Below are 17,063 nucleotides of genomic sequence, written 5' to 3'. Positions count from 1 at the left end.
CAAACAGAGACTATTTTAATTTTTCCTTTCTGATTTTGATGCCTTTAGTTTCTTTTTCTTGCCTAATTGCTGTGGCTAGAACTTCCAGTACTATGTTGAATAGAGGTGGTAAGAAGGGGCACTCCTGTGTTATTTCTGATTTAGAGGAAAAGCTTTCAGCTTTTCACCAATGATTACGATGTTAGCTACAGCTGGTCACATGTGGATTTTATTATGTTCAGCTATGTTCCTTCTATACCTAATTTGTTGAGAGCTTTTAATTAAGAAAGGATGTTCAATTTTGTCAAATCCTTTCTCTCCATCTATTGAGATGATCACATGGGTTTTTTTTGGAGGAAGATTAGCTCTGAACTAACATCTGCCACCAATCCTCCTCTTTTTGCTGAGGAAGACGGGCCCTGAGCTAACATCCATGCCCATCTTCCTCTACTTTATACGTGGGACTCCTGCCACAGCATGCTTGACAAGCAGTGCTAGGTCTGTACCTGGGATCCGAACTGGTGAACCCCAGGTTACCGAAGCAGAATGTGCTAACTTAACCGCTGCACCACTGGGCCAGCCCCTCCTTCACTCTTTTAATGTAGTATATCATATTGATTAATTTGTGTAGGTTGAACCATCCTTGTGTTCCAGGGATAAATCCTGCTTGATCATGGTGTATGATTCTTTTAATATCCTGTTGAATTTGGTTTGCTGTAATTTGTTGAAGATTTTTGCCTCTATATTAATCAGAGATATTGGTCTGTAATTGTCCTTTCCTTTCATATCAAGGTAATTCTGGCCTCATAAAATGTGTGTAAAAATTTCCCCTGCTCTTCAATTTTTTGGAAGAGTTTGAGAACTTGCATTAATCCTTCTTTAAATGTTTGGTAGAACAGGATAGTAAACTATAGAAGTTGCCAATGCAGTGCATGATCCCCATTTTGGTCTGACAACAAAAACAAATTCTATAGTTGTGCATATGGATAGGGATATCTGGTAGTACTCTAAATATTTTTGAACTAATCAAATTAAACATTTTTTCTTCTTTCATTTTATTTTTGAATGCACTTTAATTACAGAAACTTTGAAAAATATATAAAAGCATAAATGATAAAATGACCCAACCTTCATTCCACCATTTAAAGATACTAACAATGTGGGGAATAGTCTTCTAGACTTTTCCAGATAAAGAGTGTGCAGGCAAAAAACATGTTTGGTAGAATTCACTCATGACATCATGTGGTCTTTGGCTTTACTTTGTTGGAAAGCTTTTGATTACTGCTTCAATCTCCTTACTTGTTATTGGTCTGTTCAGATTTTCTATTTCTTTATGATTCAGTCTTGCTAGAGTGTATGCTTGTAGAAATTTATCCACTTCCCTTAGGTTATCCAATTTGTTGGTATATAATTGTTCACAGTAGACTCTTGTTATCCTTTGTATTTCTGTGGTATCAAGTTGTAATGTCTCCTCTTACATTTATAATTTTGAGTGCTGTTTCTCTTGTCTCAGTTACTCTATTGTAAAGGTTTGTCATTTTTGTTTATCTTTTCAAAAAGCAAACTCTTAGTTTTGCTGATCTTTCCTATTGTCTTTCTAGTTTCTATTTCATTTATTTCTGCTCTAATCATTTCCTTCTTTCTGCTAACTCTGAGCTTAGTTTGTTCTTTTCTTTTCTAGTTCTTCAAGGTGTAAAATTAGCTTGTTTGAGATCTGTTTTCTTAAGGTAGGCATTTATCACTATGAACTTCCATTTAAGAACCACTTTTGCCATATCCCGTAAGTTTTGGTATGTCCTGTTTCCTTTTTCATTTGTCTCAAGATTTTTTTTGTTTTTTTTAAAGATTTTTTATTTTTTTCCCTTTTTCTCCCCAAAGCCCCCCGGTACAGCATTGTATATTCTTCGTTGTGGGTCCTTCTAGTTGTGGCATGTGGGACGCTGCCTCAGCATGGTCTGATGAGCAGTGCCATGTCCGCGCCCAGGATTCGAACCAATGAAACACTGGGCCGCCTGCAGCAGAGGGCGTGAACTTAATCACTCGGCCACAGGGCCAGCCCCTGTCTCAAGATATTTTGATATCCATTTTGGTTTCTTCTTTGGCTCATTGCTTTTCAGGAGTGTGATAATTTCCACATATTTGTGAATTTCCCAATTTTCCTCCTGTTATTGATTCATAGTATTATACCATTGTGGTTGGAAAAGATACATGATTTCAATATTCTTAAATTTGATAAGACTTGTTTTGTGGCCTAACATGTGATGTATCCTGGAGAATGTTCCTGTGCATTTGAGAAGAATGTGTTTTCTGTTGCTGTTGGATGGAATGCTCTGGATATGTCTATTAGGTCCATTTGGACTACAGTGTTATTTAAGTCTGCTCTCCCTTTTATGATTTCCTGTCTGGATGAGGTATTCATTGTTGAAAGTGGGATAGTGAAGTCTCTGACTATTACTGTATTGTTCTCTATTTCTCCCTTCAGTTCTGTAAACATTTGATTTAATATTTAGGTGCTCTGATGTTGGGTGAACATATATTTAAGGTTGTTATATCCTTTTGATGAAATGACCCTTTTATCATTATATAGTGGCCTTCTTTTTGTCTTGTGGCAGATTTTGACTGAAAGTGAAAATTTTCTCTAAGGTAAGTGTAGCCACCCCTGCTCTCTTTTGTTTACCATTTGCATGGAATACCTTGTTCTATCCTTTCACAGCCTGTGTGATCTTAAATTAAAATGGGTCTCTTGTAGGCAACATATTGTTGTATGTTTTTTAATCCATTCAGACAATGTCTGCTGATTGGAGAATTTAATCCATTTACATTTAAAGTAATTATTGATTAAGTAACAACTTATTATTGCCATTTTGTTGTTTTCTGTTTTTCAGTTGTTTTGTTCCTCTCTTCCTATCTTCCTTTGTGATCTGTTGATATTTTTTGTAGTGGTATATTTTGATTCCTTTAACTTTCGTGTATCTACTAGAGGTTTTTCCTTAATGATTACCATGAGGCTTACATAAAATAACATACTTATAACAGTCGATTTTAAGCTGATAATTTTAATTGGGACACAAAAATTTTGCAATTTTACTTCTCCCTCCCCATTTTATGCTATTGATGCCACAATTTACATTTTTGTTTTGTTTTTTAAAGATTGGCACCTGGGCTAACAACTGTTGCCAATCTTCCCTTTTTTTTTTTTTTTAAGGATTGGCACCTGGGCTAACAACTGTTGCCAATCTGTTTCTTTTCTGCTTTATCCCTCCCCCCCCCCACATAGTTGTATATCCTAGTTGCAGGTCCTTCTAGTTGTGGGATGTGGGATGCCACCTCAATGTGGCCTGATAAGCAGTGCCATGTCCGCACCCAGGATCCGAACCCTGGGCCGCCACAGTGGAGAGCGCAAAGTTAACCACTCGGCCATGGAGCCGGCCCCCACAATTTACATTTTTAAATTTTGTATATATATTAACAAATTATTGCAGCTATATTTATTTATTTATTTATTTATTTTGAGGAAGAGTAGCCCTGAGCTAACATCTGCCACTCCTCCTCTTTTTGCTGAGGAAGACTGGCCCTGAGCTAATGTCTGTGCCCATCTTCCTCTACTTTATACGTGGGACACCTAACTCAGCATGACTTGCCAAGTGGTGCCATGTCCATGCCCAGGACCCGAACTGGCGAACCCCGGGCCACCGAAGCAGGATGTGCATACTTAACCACTGCACCACTGGGCCAGCCCCTATAGTTATTTTTAATACTTTCCTCTTTTAGCTTTTAGAGTAGAATAAAAAGTGATTTACATACCACCATTACAGTATTAGAGTACTGAATTTTGCTGTATATTGACCTCTACTAGCAAGTTTTATACTTTCGTACATTTTCATGTTGTTACTTAGCTTCCTTTTATTCCAATGTGAATAACTCCCTTTCACCTTTCTTGTAAAGCAGATCTAGTGGTGATGAATTCCCTTAGCTTTTGTTTGGGAAAGTCTCTCTCTCTATTTCCGAAGGACAGCTTTGCCGGGTACAGTATTCCTGGTTGGTAGTTTTTTTTCTTTCATACTTTTAATATATTATCCTATTCCCTCCTGGCCTACAAGGTTTCTGCTGAAAAGTCCGCCCATAGCCTTATGATGCGGGGGGTGGGGGGGGGGGGTGGGTGTTTGCCTTGTATATGATGAGTTGTTTTTCTCTTGCTGCTTTCAAAATTCTTTGACTTTTGACAATTTGCATAACATGTCTCAGACTAATCTTGCTTGGGGTCTTTTGAGCTTCATGCATCTGAAAGTCCATACTCCTTCTGAGATTCAGGAAGTTTTCAGCCATTATTTCTTTAAATAAGCTTTTCCATTTTCTCTCTTCTCCTTCTGGGACTCCCAAGTTGCACACATTCATTTGCTTGATGGGATCCTATAGGTTCCACATGCTTCTGTCACTTTTTCATTCTTCGTCTTTTTGTTCCTCTAATTCTAAATCACCTATCTTCAAGTTTGCTGATTCTTCCTTCTTCATGATCAAGTCTGTTGTTGAAGCTCTCTACTGAATTTTCAGTTCTGTTGTTATATTCTTCAGCTCCAGGATTTCTGTTTGGTTGTTTTCTTATGGTTTCAATTTCTTTATTACACTTCTCAATCTGTTCATGTATTGCCTTCCTGATTTCATTTAGTTGTCTGTATTTTTGCATCTCACTGAGCTTTTAAAAGATGATTATTTTGAATTCTTTTCAGGCAATTTGTAGATCTTTATTTATTTGGATTTGGTTACTTGAGCTTCCTTAGTTTCCTTTGCTGGTGTCACATTTGCCTGATTCTTTGTGATCTGTGTAGCCTTGTATTGGCACTTGTGCATATGAAGGAGCAAAGGCCTCTTTCAGTCTTTATAGACTGGTTTCAGCAGATAAAAACTTTCTTCTGTTGGGTCTCTGAACTGAGGAAATTGACTCTAGGGTCTCAGTCGAGTGGGGCGGAAGCCAGGTCTTGGGGCTGCTGCCGGGTTTGCAGTGGGGTCTGTGGTTGGCAGGCCTGTTACCAGAGGTTTAGGCAAGCATGGGACTTGTCTGGTCCCTGGGATGATGAGACTCTAGCCCCTTTGTCAATCGGGCTAGTGCTGGGACAAGGGTCTGCTTCAAGGTGCACAGACAGTGGGCCTGTGACTAGGTTTGTGGATGGATGTGGTTCCTGCCAGGTCCCTTGGCAGCTCCCTAGGTAGGCAGAACTGGGTCCTGACCACAGCTGACAGGGGCTGGAACTGTCACAGGGCTGCTTCAGGGACCCCAGCCAATACTGAGGTCTGCAACCTTGCCTCTGGCGGTATGGATGGGTGTGCCTCCTGCCAGGGTCCTCGGTGGGTAGGACAGCCCCTGGATGATGGCAGAGTGGGGCTGAAGCTAGGTCACAGGGCTGTTTCAGGATCCACAGTCAGACCAAGTTCAATGGGCCTGCCTCCATGGGCTCAGAGGAGTGTCTCTTCTATCAGGTCCCTGAGTGGGCAGGACTATTGCTGGACCACAGCAGAGAGGGGCTGGAGTGAGTCACAACACTGTTTCCAGATCCTCAGTCAGAATGAGGTGGGCAGGCCTGCCTCTGGGGACATGGATGGCTGTGCTTCTTGCCAGGTCCCTGGGTGGGAAGGATTGTTTCTGGACTAAGGCTGAGAGGGGCCAGAGCCAGGTCATGGGCTATTTCAGGGTCTACAGCTGGGACTGAAGTTGATGTACTTGTTATCCAAGGCATGGAAGGGCATGTTCCTTCTGTGGAGGATAGTGCTGGCAGCAGGACCAAGGTCAAATGGGGCTATAGCTGAGTTCACAGAGGGACAGGGCTCTTCCAGGTCTATAGCCACAATTACGGAACCATGATTTGTGAGCCTTCCACCTGGGTGCAGGCATGCCTTCTCAAAACAGCCCTCCTTGCTCTTGCGCTCTACTGAGTTTTTGTGTTCTCTTACCCGAATCCCAAAGCTCCCCAAAAGGCACTTTTGTACCTGAATGGCTGCGAAGTCATTGTTTCTTGGGGGGGATATGAGTCGGGGACCTCCTATTCTGTCATCCTACCCTATAATTTTTAAAGCGAATATCAAGAAAGACTCTGACACATGATCTAATCTTGAAGAGAATATCTGAAACCAAGATAGTCCTGGAAAGTATGGGTTATATTGTGGCTGTAGGTGTGAAAAAAAGACAAGCATAGCCTTGAGGGAGAAGGGGCTAGAAAGACAGGTAGAGGACATAGCAAGGAGTCTCCTGTAGGCTGGGCACAAGTAAGCCACTAAAAAGTGCTAAGCAGGAATATGAACTGTTTAAACTTATGTGTCTGTGGAGGTGATGAGAGTGGGGTTGTAATGCGGCAAAATAAAGACAGTGAGATTGTCAGAGAACATTCTGGAATTGGCTGGCTATGGATGGTGATGGGGTATAGGGAAAGAGAAGAGTTTGAGGTATCTGGTGGATTAGGCTGACAGGTCTGCTAGTTAGAGTGACTTATGAGTATGGCTCAGTAGAATATTCTGGATAGGAGATACAGATGCAGAAGTCATTGTACAGAGTTAGGAGTTGAAGACAGAGGCACAGGACCAACTTGTGTGAAGAAAATAAATACATTAGGTTAGTGGAGTGCAGAAAATACAGTAATTTTCTAACCACAAGGTGACGGAGGCCTACATTAGAGTTGATATCATGGTGTGGAGGAATGGGGAAAGGGAGGTTGGAGATACCGACAAGGAAATACTAACAAGATTTGGTGACTCATTTCACAAAAGGTCTGAATCTAGTGGTTGAGAGAACGCAATATGCAACAAAGTTGAGAAGGAAGGAGAAGAAAATGAATTCTGTTTGGGCACAGTGTGTTTATGATAAAGGCTGAAATGGAGACAGCTGGTAGGCACAGGAAACTTAGAACTGAGTTCAGGTCCAAGATGGTGATTTGAAAATTATCATTCTGCTAGATGACCAGATTAACTGCGGAAGAGACAGCAGACAGAGGGGGAGGAGACTTGGACATCACCGAATTCAGAGGCCGAAGGGAAAGGGGAGGAACATCACAGGAGGAAGGAAGGAGGAAACAGGGAACTTTCAAGAATACGTGAAGCACCACAATATTGTCAGTGTGATGAAAATTGTTGGTTAAAAAGTGGAAAAGTAAGCAAAATATACTCCTGCGTAAATACACTGAAAGAAGTCTGGAAGAACATATAACCAAACCTATAGTAGTGGTTACCCCTGGAGGAGAGAAGAGGGAATTGGGGAGCAAGAGTTTCAATGGGAACTTTAGTCTTAATTAGTGATGTTTTAAATTTTTCTAAAAAAAATGTATTCCCCATGTAATTGAAAAGTATTGTAAAATGGAATAAATGGATAAGAAAGCACTTTTAGGATACAACAACTCGGGGCTGGACCGGTGGTGCAGCGGTTAAGTGCGCACGTGCTGCTTCGGCAGCCTGGGGTTTGCCGGTTCGGATCCCGGGTGCGGACATGGCACCGTTGGCAAGCCATGCTGTGGTAGGCATTCTGCTTGTAAAGTAGAGGAAGATGGGCACGGATGTTAGCTCAGGGCCAGTCTTCCTCAGCAAAAAGAGGAGGATTGGCAGCTGATGTTAGCTCAGGGCTAATCTTCCTCAAAAAAAAAAAAAAAGAATACGACAACTCTTTCAGGCAGTACATCCTATCCTTGGGAAATATTTGTTTTTAATACACATTGAAAAGTGATTTATTGTAGTTTCCATCATTTATCTATCAAATCTGCAACATAAGCAAAGATATTTTCTTTAATTCTATATTCTTCATCATATTATTTTAGGTAAATAATTGGGATAGTGTTAGCTATTTATTTATTCCCATTGCAGAAAATGAAAGCATTTTCATCACTCTTTCTCTCTTTATGTAAGAGCCAACTACAACACTTTGATTAACTTTCAGTGTGTCTACAGGATACTCACCTAAAGGAAAGGTCACCATGAACTTCTGCTGACACTCAGACCTAATGACATTTTTCCTAGAGTCCCAAAACTCACCTTAATCATAGTAGCATACCAGGTAACTTTTCTGCTTATGAACAATGGACCTATGACTTTTGTGTGTGTGTGTGTGTGTGTGTGTGTGTGTGTGTGTGTGTGATGAAGATTGGCCCTGAGCTAACATCTGTGCCAGTCTTCTATTTTATGTGGGATGCCGCCATAGCATGGCTTGACGAGTGGTGCTAGGTCTGTGCCCAGGATCTGAACCTGTGAACCCCGGGCCACTGAAGCAGAGCATGAACTTAACCACTATGCCACCGGGCCAGCCCCGGACCTATGACTTTTTTGTAAAACTGCCAAGACGTTGAAGCTTTTTCTTTCTGTTTCTATGTCTCTCTGAAATAGTGGTCACTTCAACAACTTTCAGTCATACACAATAAACCACAACCTGGGTTGTGGTTTATTCATCCAGGGATGAAGAGACAAAGAGCTTTCCCCCTCTTCTTCTTCCTCCTTATGAATCACCTTTCATGAGGACCTGACCTTTCTTCCTGCCACCATGCTCTGCTATAGACAATGAAAAGGAGGAAGGAACAAATTCTTTAAAAATGTAGCAAACACATGAAGGTAGCATTTACTTACAACAATTGTTATATTTTAGCATTTTGCAATCAAGTGACTTTCTTGTTAAAGCATATCCATTTCTCCTTACCCCAACTTTTTTCTTCTGTATTTGTATTTTTTAAAAGTTATTGAGGTCTATTTTACATATCATAAAATCTACTTCAAGTCATTGAAGTGTACAGTTCAAAGATTTTTAGTCACTTTACCAAATGCTGTAACTATCACCTAAGTCAGTTTCAGGACATTTTCATTCTCCTTAAATAAGGTCCCTCAGGACATTTACTGTTAATCTCTGTCCCTCTCTCCCCCCACCCTCAGCCCCAGATAGTCACAGCTTTACTTTCTGTTTCCCTAAATTTGCCTTTTCTAGACATTTCATATAAATGAAGTCATACAATATATGGTGCCTTGAGTCTTCTCTCTGACTTTATAGAACAAAACTAGAGATTTTCCTTTGGCCTTTAAGAAAATCACACATTCAAGGAAATATATTACCTTTCAAATAAAGCATTGCAATGAATACTACTTAACATCTAAAAGACTAAAAATATTAATCCTGTTCTTTAAGTTCTAAAATAAAAAAATTCTTAAAGTAATATTATAGTGATAGAAACATGAAAAAATGATCATTTATCTATTTCACATATGAAACAGATAAGATAGTTATCGCTGAAGCTTCAAATCATTTTAAGATCTTAAACTTTACATATAATACAGAGCTTTCCTTCGTCCTTTTTTAGGGTGGATATGTAATTTTCCCTTTCAGGAAAATCTTTAAATGTCTTGTTTCTTAGGTACTAGTTAATACCTATAGTTTAGTTTTTGTGTTATTTTCTTCCTCAGCATCTTTAAAAAGAATAAGATATCACAGGTCGTGAGAAGGACTGGAATGTTCTAGCCTTGCTTAAGGGCTGCACCCGTCCGATTACCTCCTCATTTCTGCGGGGGACTGACCCACCAACCTTGTCCACGGTACTTCCACTGTGGAGAAGGACAAGCCTTTACTCCTTTAAAGCAGGCATGTCAGATTAGAAATTGTGCTTTTCAGTTTATTGTGAATTTTGTGATACATACATTTTAATTACAAAAAATTCTTAACAGTATTTAGGAATAAATATGCAGTTTCAGATGATATAGATGGATTAGCTAATGTTTTCACTGAACGAAGTGAACATGTCACTAAGCACTTCTGTCTTTGGCTCAGAATTCAGTATACAAAAGATCATTCCACTGGGCTCTAACAAAATCAAGAGACATTTATCCTTAGGCTTTTCTCATGAAGCACTCTAATTGTGAGAGATCCTCTGAAGATTAGAAAAATGATTGTTTATATGATTACATCCTCAATGCCAATTTTAGACAATTATAGAAATAGGGAAAAAATTTATTCATCTAAACAAATAATGTTCCAAGATGGAAATCAGCTAATAAGCAATAAGTGATATTTAGCTCTTCTTCGGACTCTCAAAACATCACATTTTAAAGTGTGTTACTCTTCCATGCTTTCATTTTTACTGTCGCTATCTGAACAGCAGAAAAATAATGAAGACTTGCTGAAAAGAATTCGTATTTCTATCATATCTCAAGAAGCAATGGGACTCTGTATGAGATTTGAAACTAAGAAGAAAAAAGATCAAAGTGAGTCAACCTGGGAAAAAATACTGAACGATGTCTAAACTCTAAAAATTCAGTTATCAAAAACACACCGTTAGCCAAAAATCACTTCTCAAAAGCCCTAGAAATCAACCTGCAACTCGCTGCTGAGAAATCACAGGACACTTCACCATTCCGGAAAGCTCAGCACCAAAAGTTCTTTCTTGGTTTTATCTTTGTTGTTAACTGAGACGGCAACTCTGCTGAAAGCCACATTGCACTGATCGTAATAAGTGCAAACAGAGTGATTCTATGGGGTTTTTGGTAAAGTAAATCAAATTTACCAGATCATAGGTCAACCAAGAATAGATTTCACTGATTTTTTTTTTTCCTCCAAGAGCAACTAAAAAAAAAAAGAAAATCAATACCAGGAAAACCCCAGCTAAATGCTTCTTGACAATTCTTTGCAAAAATGTTGGTAAGCCAAAGTAAATATTGTATTAGAGAATAGGGGCAACACGATATACTTAATACACACTGCCAAGCTTTGTGTTTAAGACTGGGGCAACTAACAAACTGCTAAAGAGAAAAGTGGAAACTTCCCTAAAGAAAAGATTTAGAGAAAGGTGTGTGTGTGTAAAAAACACACACTTTTTTATCTATTTATGACTAAAAATAACTTGTTTTGGAAAGTAACTGCAGATGAAAACAGCTTCATAAATTCATTTTTGAAGCGAAAATGGGCATAATATCTATTCTGTTTCTTCAAAGATATATGTAAAGGATTTAAAATTTATTTTTTGTCAAATTTATTTTAATTATCTCCACTTATCTTTGATAATTTGTCTCACAGTCTATTAAGAGGTATACAGAAAGTAAAAAGCAAAAAAATCTCTGCACAGACACCAGAGATTTATGGATAGAGACAGGAAGGTGAACGAATTTCTGTGTGATGGCAGCTAGCAAGGTCTGAAGCGGGCAATACTGTCCTATCTAAACTTTAAGGTTGCTGAGTGTGCAGGAGTCAGTTCTTTGAGGCTGTACTTCAAAAAATTGGGAAGTATATAAGAATTTCATAAATACTAATATTTGTTTTAGTTGGAGATACGCTGACCAGAGGAACAAATAGTGGCTACAGCAATGCTAGCGGTGCCTTCTCTCCAGTCTCATTCCTTGATTTGTATCCCAGAAATGCAAATTCATTCTCCAAAACAGGTAGCTCATTTCTTGTCACCTTTAGAAGCAAGAAATTTTTTCTTTCATTTTCTAACTAGATGAATAAAAATAATGATAGAAACAGCAAACATCTGAATTTACCTCTTCATTATTCCACTTAAGGCATCCTTGGAATAATTCGTTACAAAGTAATTTGGGAAGATAACATCTACATGAGCTCCTGTCGCCCAGTCACTTGACTCTGGTTTTTAAAGTAGAAAAGAAAACTTTGACAAGGCCCAGTGTTTTGTATCTGTGCCTTTATTCTTTTCTGGAATTTTCCTCACTGACCAAGGCTGGTTCCTCTACAGATCACGCCCTTCTCTCTCCGCAGTGAAGACGGCCCTGTACATCTTTCCTTCTACACAGGTGCCACAGCATCTTTTATCAAATACAAGTCTGTTTATATCATTCTCCTGCAATGACTCACCATCATTTTCAAGAGAAAATCTCAACTCCTTACTATGGGGTACAGCTTTTCATGATCTGACCTATTTAGCTTTGTCTCTGAACCTGCTTTTAGCCTCTCCTGCATTCTCCATCTAAACCCCAGATGTCCTGGATCCACGGCTGCAGGTGCAGCCCCCTCCCGCCTGCCTGTCCTGTCACTTGCAGTTGTTCTCCCAGGACCACCTTCTCTTGATGTCCCTGCCCAGAGAACTTCTGCTTATGCCATGAGCCTTAGTTCCAAAATCGTCCTCTTTCTGAAGCCTTCTCTGACCCTCATCCCGCCACGAGGTCTGTGCTTTCCTGCATCCTCGCATTGCACCCTGCGCACTGTATTTGAAGCTTTGTAAGAGGAGCACCTGAATCTTATTTATGACTTTATCACCAGACGATTTCACAGTACCTGGTACATGATAGGCATGGAGTATATGTGCGTTTAATGATAATTATTGAATTTTGATCCATTATCCTCTGTCTCCCCAAGTGCAGGACTTATGTCTCTCATTCTCTGAATCTCCAGTACCAGCAAGTAAATGCCACATAACTAGATCTAAATAAAAATTACTAACTGTTGAAGGAAGCAACACTTAGTGCCTCCAAACTCTCCTTCCAATCAATCCTGCTGCTGATGGAAGATTCCTTTTCCTAATATACCAACTTACCATGGTTTCTATCACCTCCCCGACCCGGCCGAAACTTTCACTGGCTTCCTGTTACCTGTAGGATGAAGCCAAGCTTCCTCACCTCAGTTCTTTTGTCTAGAACTGCTCTTTCCTTGATTGTCACCGACTCTCTCCTCTTCCCCTTTATGTCTCAATTCAGGCCTTCCCTGCCTACTCAAACTAAGTGGTCTTTGAGTCAGCCTATTACATTAACCTGTTTTAGTTTCTTAATATCCTCATTTATTAGAGATGAAATGAGCTTCTTCACTAGCTTTTTTTCTATGTCTCGCTATTGCCTCCCTCACTAGAATGTAAGGTCCACAAACACAGGGGCCTGGTTGGCCTTGCTCATTGCTGCATCCCCCGTCCTGAAGCACTTCCTGGAACCAGAGGTTAAGTGCTGAACATTCGCTTAATGAAGGAAGGACTGAATGCAAAAATACTTCAGGCTGGTCCTCCATTCAAGGTCCTCTGTGACCCGGCCTCCCTCCACTCTGCCAGCCTCCAACTAATTCCTCACAGGATGCCAGTTTGCTCTTTCCCAAATACACTATGCCTCCTAACTGGGCCTATCTACCAGAGCCTTGTTTTCTTCTTCTTTCTATTTAAATTGTCTTCACCTTTTAAATCCAGCTCAAACACCATCCCTTCTATAAGGCAATCCAAAGTGGTAAGCTCTTTAACTGTATTATTTATCTTTTTTTTTTTTTAAGGAAGATTAGCCCTGAGCTAACGTCTGTTGCCAATCCTCCTCTTTTTGTTGAGGAACATTGGCCCTGAGCTACCATCTGTGCCCATCTTCCTCTATTTTATATGTGGGTCGCCTGCCACAGCATGGCTTGATAAGCAGTGTGTAGGTTCGCATCCAGGATCTGAACTGGAGAACCCCGGTTCACCAAAGCAGAATGTGCAAACTTAACCACCATGCCACTGGTCTGGCCCCCTTATTTATCTATTTAATGTCTTAAAAGTCTTACAATTCTATAGAGCTCTCTGTTTTGTATTTGTAATGGATATTTTTTTAATTTTAGAAATAGGTGTTAAGATATAATAAAAGATAACAATATTCTTCAAAGGAAACATTCTATATGCTAGGAGTAAATAAGATTCAGATCCGATTTTACCCGTTTTGAGAAAACTGCATGCCTTTTTCTTCAAGTGTACCAAAGACGTTTGCACTCAGGTATAATATGCAACATAATGGTTAAAAGGCAGCATTCAAAATTTGTTAATGAGAATTGGTTCTAGTAACAACTCTGATGTCCACTTTAATTGCAGATAATATTGGCCACTGAATGTACTGACACGGTGTCCAAAAAGTAACTCTTCCAACTTTTAACTGTGAGCCTAGCACAGTCAACTTGATTAAACAATTTGTTTTATTCTAGAAAATAAAATACAACAAACCAGGAATGCTTCTGTGATAAGAACTATCAGTCAGAAAATTCTCAAAACATAAGAGTGAATTTTATATAGTTTTACTGATCTGCATCCTGTTGACCCCAGTATAGATACAGGCAAAGATACCTACATATGTCGGCCTACACGTCAGAGCAGACAATGCAGTATGTAAACAAACAAGGAAACATGCCAACCTGGATACCAACTTGGCACTGCTAGCATCCTCTGCTGAATTCATGTCATCCCAGCAGGGTTTTCTACGACTTAGCCGTAGGCTGACCTGAGGAACGCCATCAGATAGCTCCGGTTGAGGTACCCTGTGGGCCTTAATAGATCCCTCACTCCTGGACTTTGGGATCTAGAAAATAAAATTAAAAAAAAAAAAGAGAGAGAGAGAGTGGAAATAAAAAATCTTTCAAGTTAAGTTATCGAAGATAATTTATTCTTTTTTTTTTTTTTTTAAAGATTGGCACCTGGGCTAACAACTGTTGCCAATCTTTTTTTTTTTTTTGTGCTTTATCTCCCAAAACCCGCCCTGTACATAGTTGTATATCTTAGTTGCAGGTCCTTCTAGCTGTGGGATGTGGGACGCCACCTCAACGTGGCCTGACGAGCGGTGCCATGTCCGCGCCCAGGATCCGAACCCTGGGCCGCCGCAGTGGAGCGTGCGAACTTAACCGCTTGGCCACGGAGCCAGCCCCGAAGATAATTTAATCTAATTTATTAATAACACTCTAGAAAAATATCAACCTAGGTATGGAATTTAAAATACGTATAAAAATTCTTATATAGCAAAGGACACAGTGACGGGGAGATAGCAATATTTCCAAGGGGAACTTTCAAACTTTATATGGCCCACACCCCGCTCCTCGATTCTGACACAAATCATCTCCAGGCCCATCCCTCCTTAGAATAATAATTCTATATAATGAGAGATTATGAGGGTATATCAGATGCAACCCAGAGTGGAGGAAAGAAGAAATAGTCAGAAAGAGGCAGGAAAACCAAAGGCTGAGAACCACTGAAACAAAGGATGCCAATGCGAAAAAGGTGTCTGGAAATATTCACTGCCAATAAGCAAAATATACCAGTTTGCTAACAGTTTCTATTGTTATCCTCTTTTGTATTGGATTGTATTGCTATATTTAATCCTTTTATGGATTTTGCAAAGTATGGTCTAATAAATTTTCAATTAAGAAAATAAATAGGAAAGACACAACAACTTTAGTTCTCTTATATCCCTGAAAGCATAGGCAACACAAGTGCCAAATGAATACCGAGTGTATTGACTGCTCATATCTGAGGTTATGTACTCCCCCCAACCCCAGAAATACCCTCATGCTCTCTTATTTTAGATCAGAAAGAATGTGAATACAAACAATATTCTTTTCTTAAAAGTGTTTAAAAATCATGTCAGAATTGCAGGACAATTTCAAACCCCTGGATCAACTGTATTTGTTACACTGGAACAAACACAGTTTTTCTCACCTCTAAGACTCTTCTCATGCCTGTCCTTCCACTTAGAAGGTCATCTGTTCATCACTGGTCACTCGCCAACTGCCCAAGACCAAACCAAACCCTAACTTCCTTTGAGGCTGAGATGAGAATCCACTGCCCACAGAGCTTCTCTAAGTAACCTCAGGCCTTACTGACCTTTCCCAGCTCTGAACTCCTCTAACACTCCACCACACAATCCGCACTTGACTACATGTCCTCTGATGACCTTAATCTTCGTTGTCTGGTATTTCTCGGTTACATGGCCTCAACCAGATCCTGGAGATGGAGATTACAGCTTCATCTTCTTCCTACTTCTCCCCTTTTACGGCCCTTTGCTTTCTTCCTCTTCTTTATTTTTAACGTTGTTACCATATAGTCTAGCAAAGTTTTGAACCCATTAATAAATACTTATTGTCAGATAACACACTTTTCATCTACAAGATATTCCCAAGACACTGACTGACGAAGAGTCTAAGATAATGAATGATTTTTAAAAAAATATGGGGACAATTATGAACATAATTGTCTAATAAATTCATACCTCTCTGAGGATTAAAGTAATATATGAGAATAATTTAGCCAAGAGTTACATTCAGCACAGAGCAAAGTAAACATTCAATAAAAGCTAGCTTTTATTAATACTGTTATGTAAAGTTTGCCCAAATCTGACAATTACCAATTAATTGTTTGGTTGCATTTCTTTGCGGAGCATTTATAAGCTCATGAAAATCAAGGAAAGCAAGAAAAAAAATTTTTTTAAATTATGAACTAATTATAGTTCATAGAGATATTTGCCAAGATTACTTCTAAAAGAAATATTCAGATAAACAGCAAGAGAACACGAAAAGTACAAGTATATGCTATTCTATATTTCACAAAGGGGCTCCTTTTGCACATGATTATTTTCCATAAAAGCAGACATGAAAAATCAATTAAAAAAATTGAAAAAGCAGTAAGATTTCAAACTACTTAGCTAAAAAAACCTCACATCCAGATTTAATTCTCAATATTAAAAGAAATACAAGAGCAGTTGTTTGGTAACATTTTATGGTGTTAAAATAAGGACACCACATGGTAGGTACAGTGATAATTCTGGGGTTCTAAATTTGATTTAACAATTTACGTAAAGGGGAAATATTCTAAGGTAAAAAAGGTCATATGCAGCTTATTCGATTTAGTCAGTTTACATTAAAATATACCACATAATGCAAATCACTTAGAACTCAGATACCAGCAAGTACATCAGCTACATTTATCTAAGTGTATTTCTGTGATGACGATTTCTACAGAAATAACATAGACTGATTGTACTACCTTGGTATATACTGATAATGAGTTTATATTGTAATGTTCATGGTTAATGACAAAGAATTGAACTTGCACAAAGAACACAAAAATACCACATGAAGTCTATGAGAGAACAAAATTCTTAGAAAAAAAGCTCAGTAACTCTGAGACTACTAGAATATATACACATATTTTAAAAGGAGTGCACATTTTTAAAGGTGATTAATGATATCTTCTTGAAGATGTATCTTGAAGACTATACATTTTCACTATAGAAAACATGACTGTAAGAAAAATGAATAGAGTAATAAAATTTTAAAACCTGCTGCTTTACTGATGTAATTAATTTTAGTACAAATGTATTAACTTTGAGGAAAGGGAAGAGATCACTTTCTTTACTTTAGCTGG

At 39.0% G+C, this 17,063-nt stretch overlaps 1 protein-coding gene across 11 annotated transcripts in view; it reads right to left on the bottom strand.

Annotated features, from left to right (window-relative positions):
• Nucleotides 1-17,063, bottom strand: part of FAM13A (family with sequence similarity 13 member A) — a 313,429-nt gene that overhangs the window by 108,565 nt on the left and 187,801 nt on the right. For all 11 annotated transcript variants that reach the window (XM_070505399.1, XM_070505400.1, XM_070505393.1 and 8 more), the window contains one exon: nt 14,066-14,229. In XM_070505399.1, the coding sequence (XP_070361500.1) occupies nt 14,066-14,229 (164 nt within the window). The remainder of the gene's footprint in view (nt 1-14,065; nt 14,230-17,063) is intronic.

Source organism: Equus asinus, chromosome 3 (assembly GCF_041296235.1).
Source record: "Equus asinus isolate D_3611 breed Donkey chromosome 3, EquAss-T2T_v2, whole genome shotgun sequence".
In the NCBI taxonomy this organism is placed as follows: Eukaryota; Metazoa; Chordata; class Mammalia; order Perissodactyla; family Equidae; genus Equus; species Equus asinus.
This window is presented reverse-complemented; position numbering and strand designations above follow the sequence as displayed.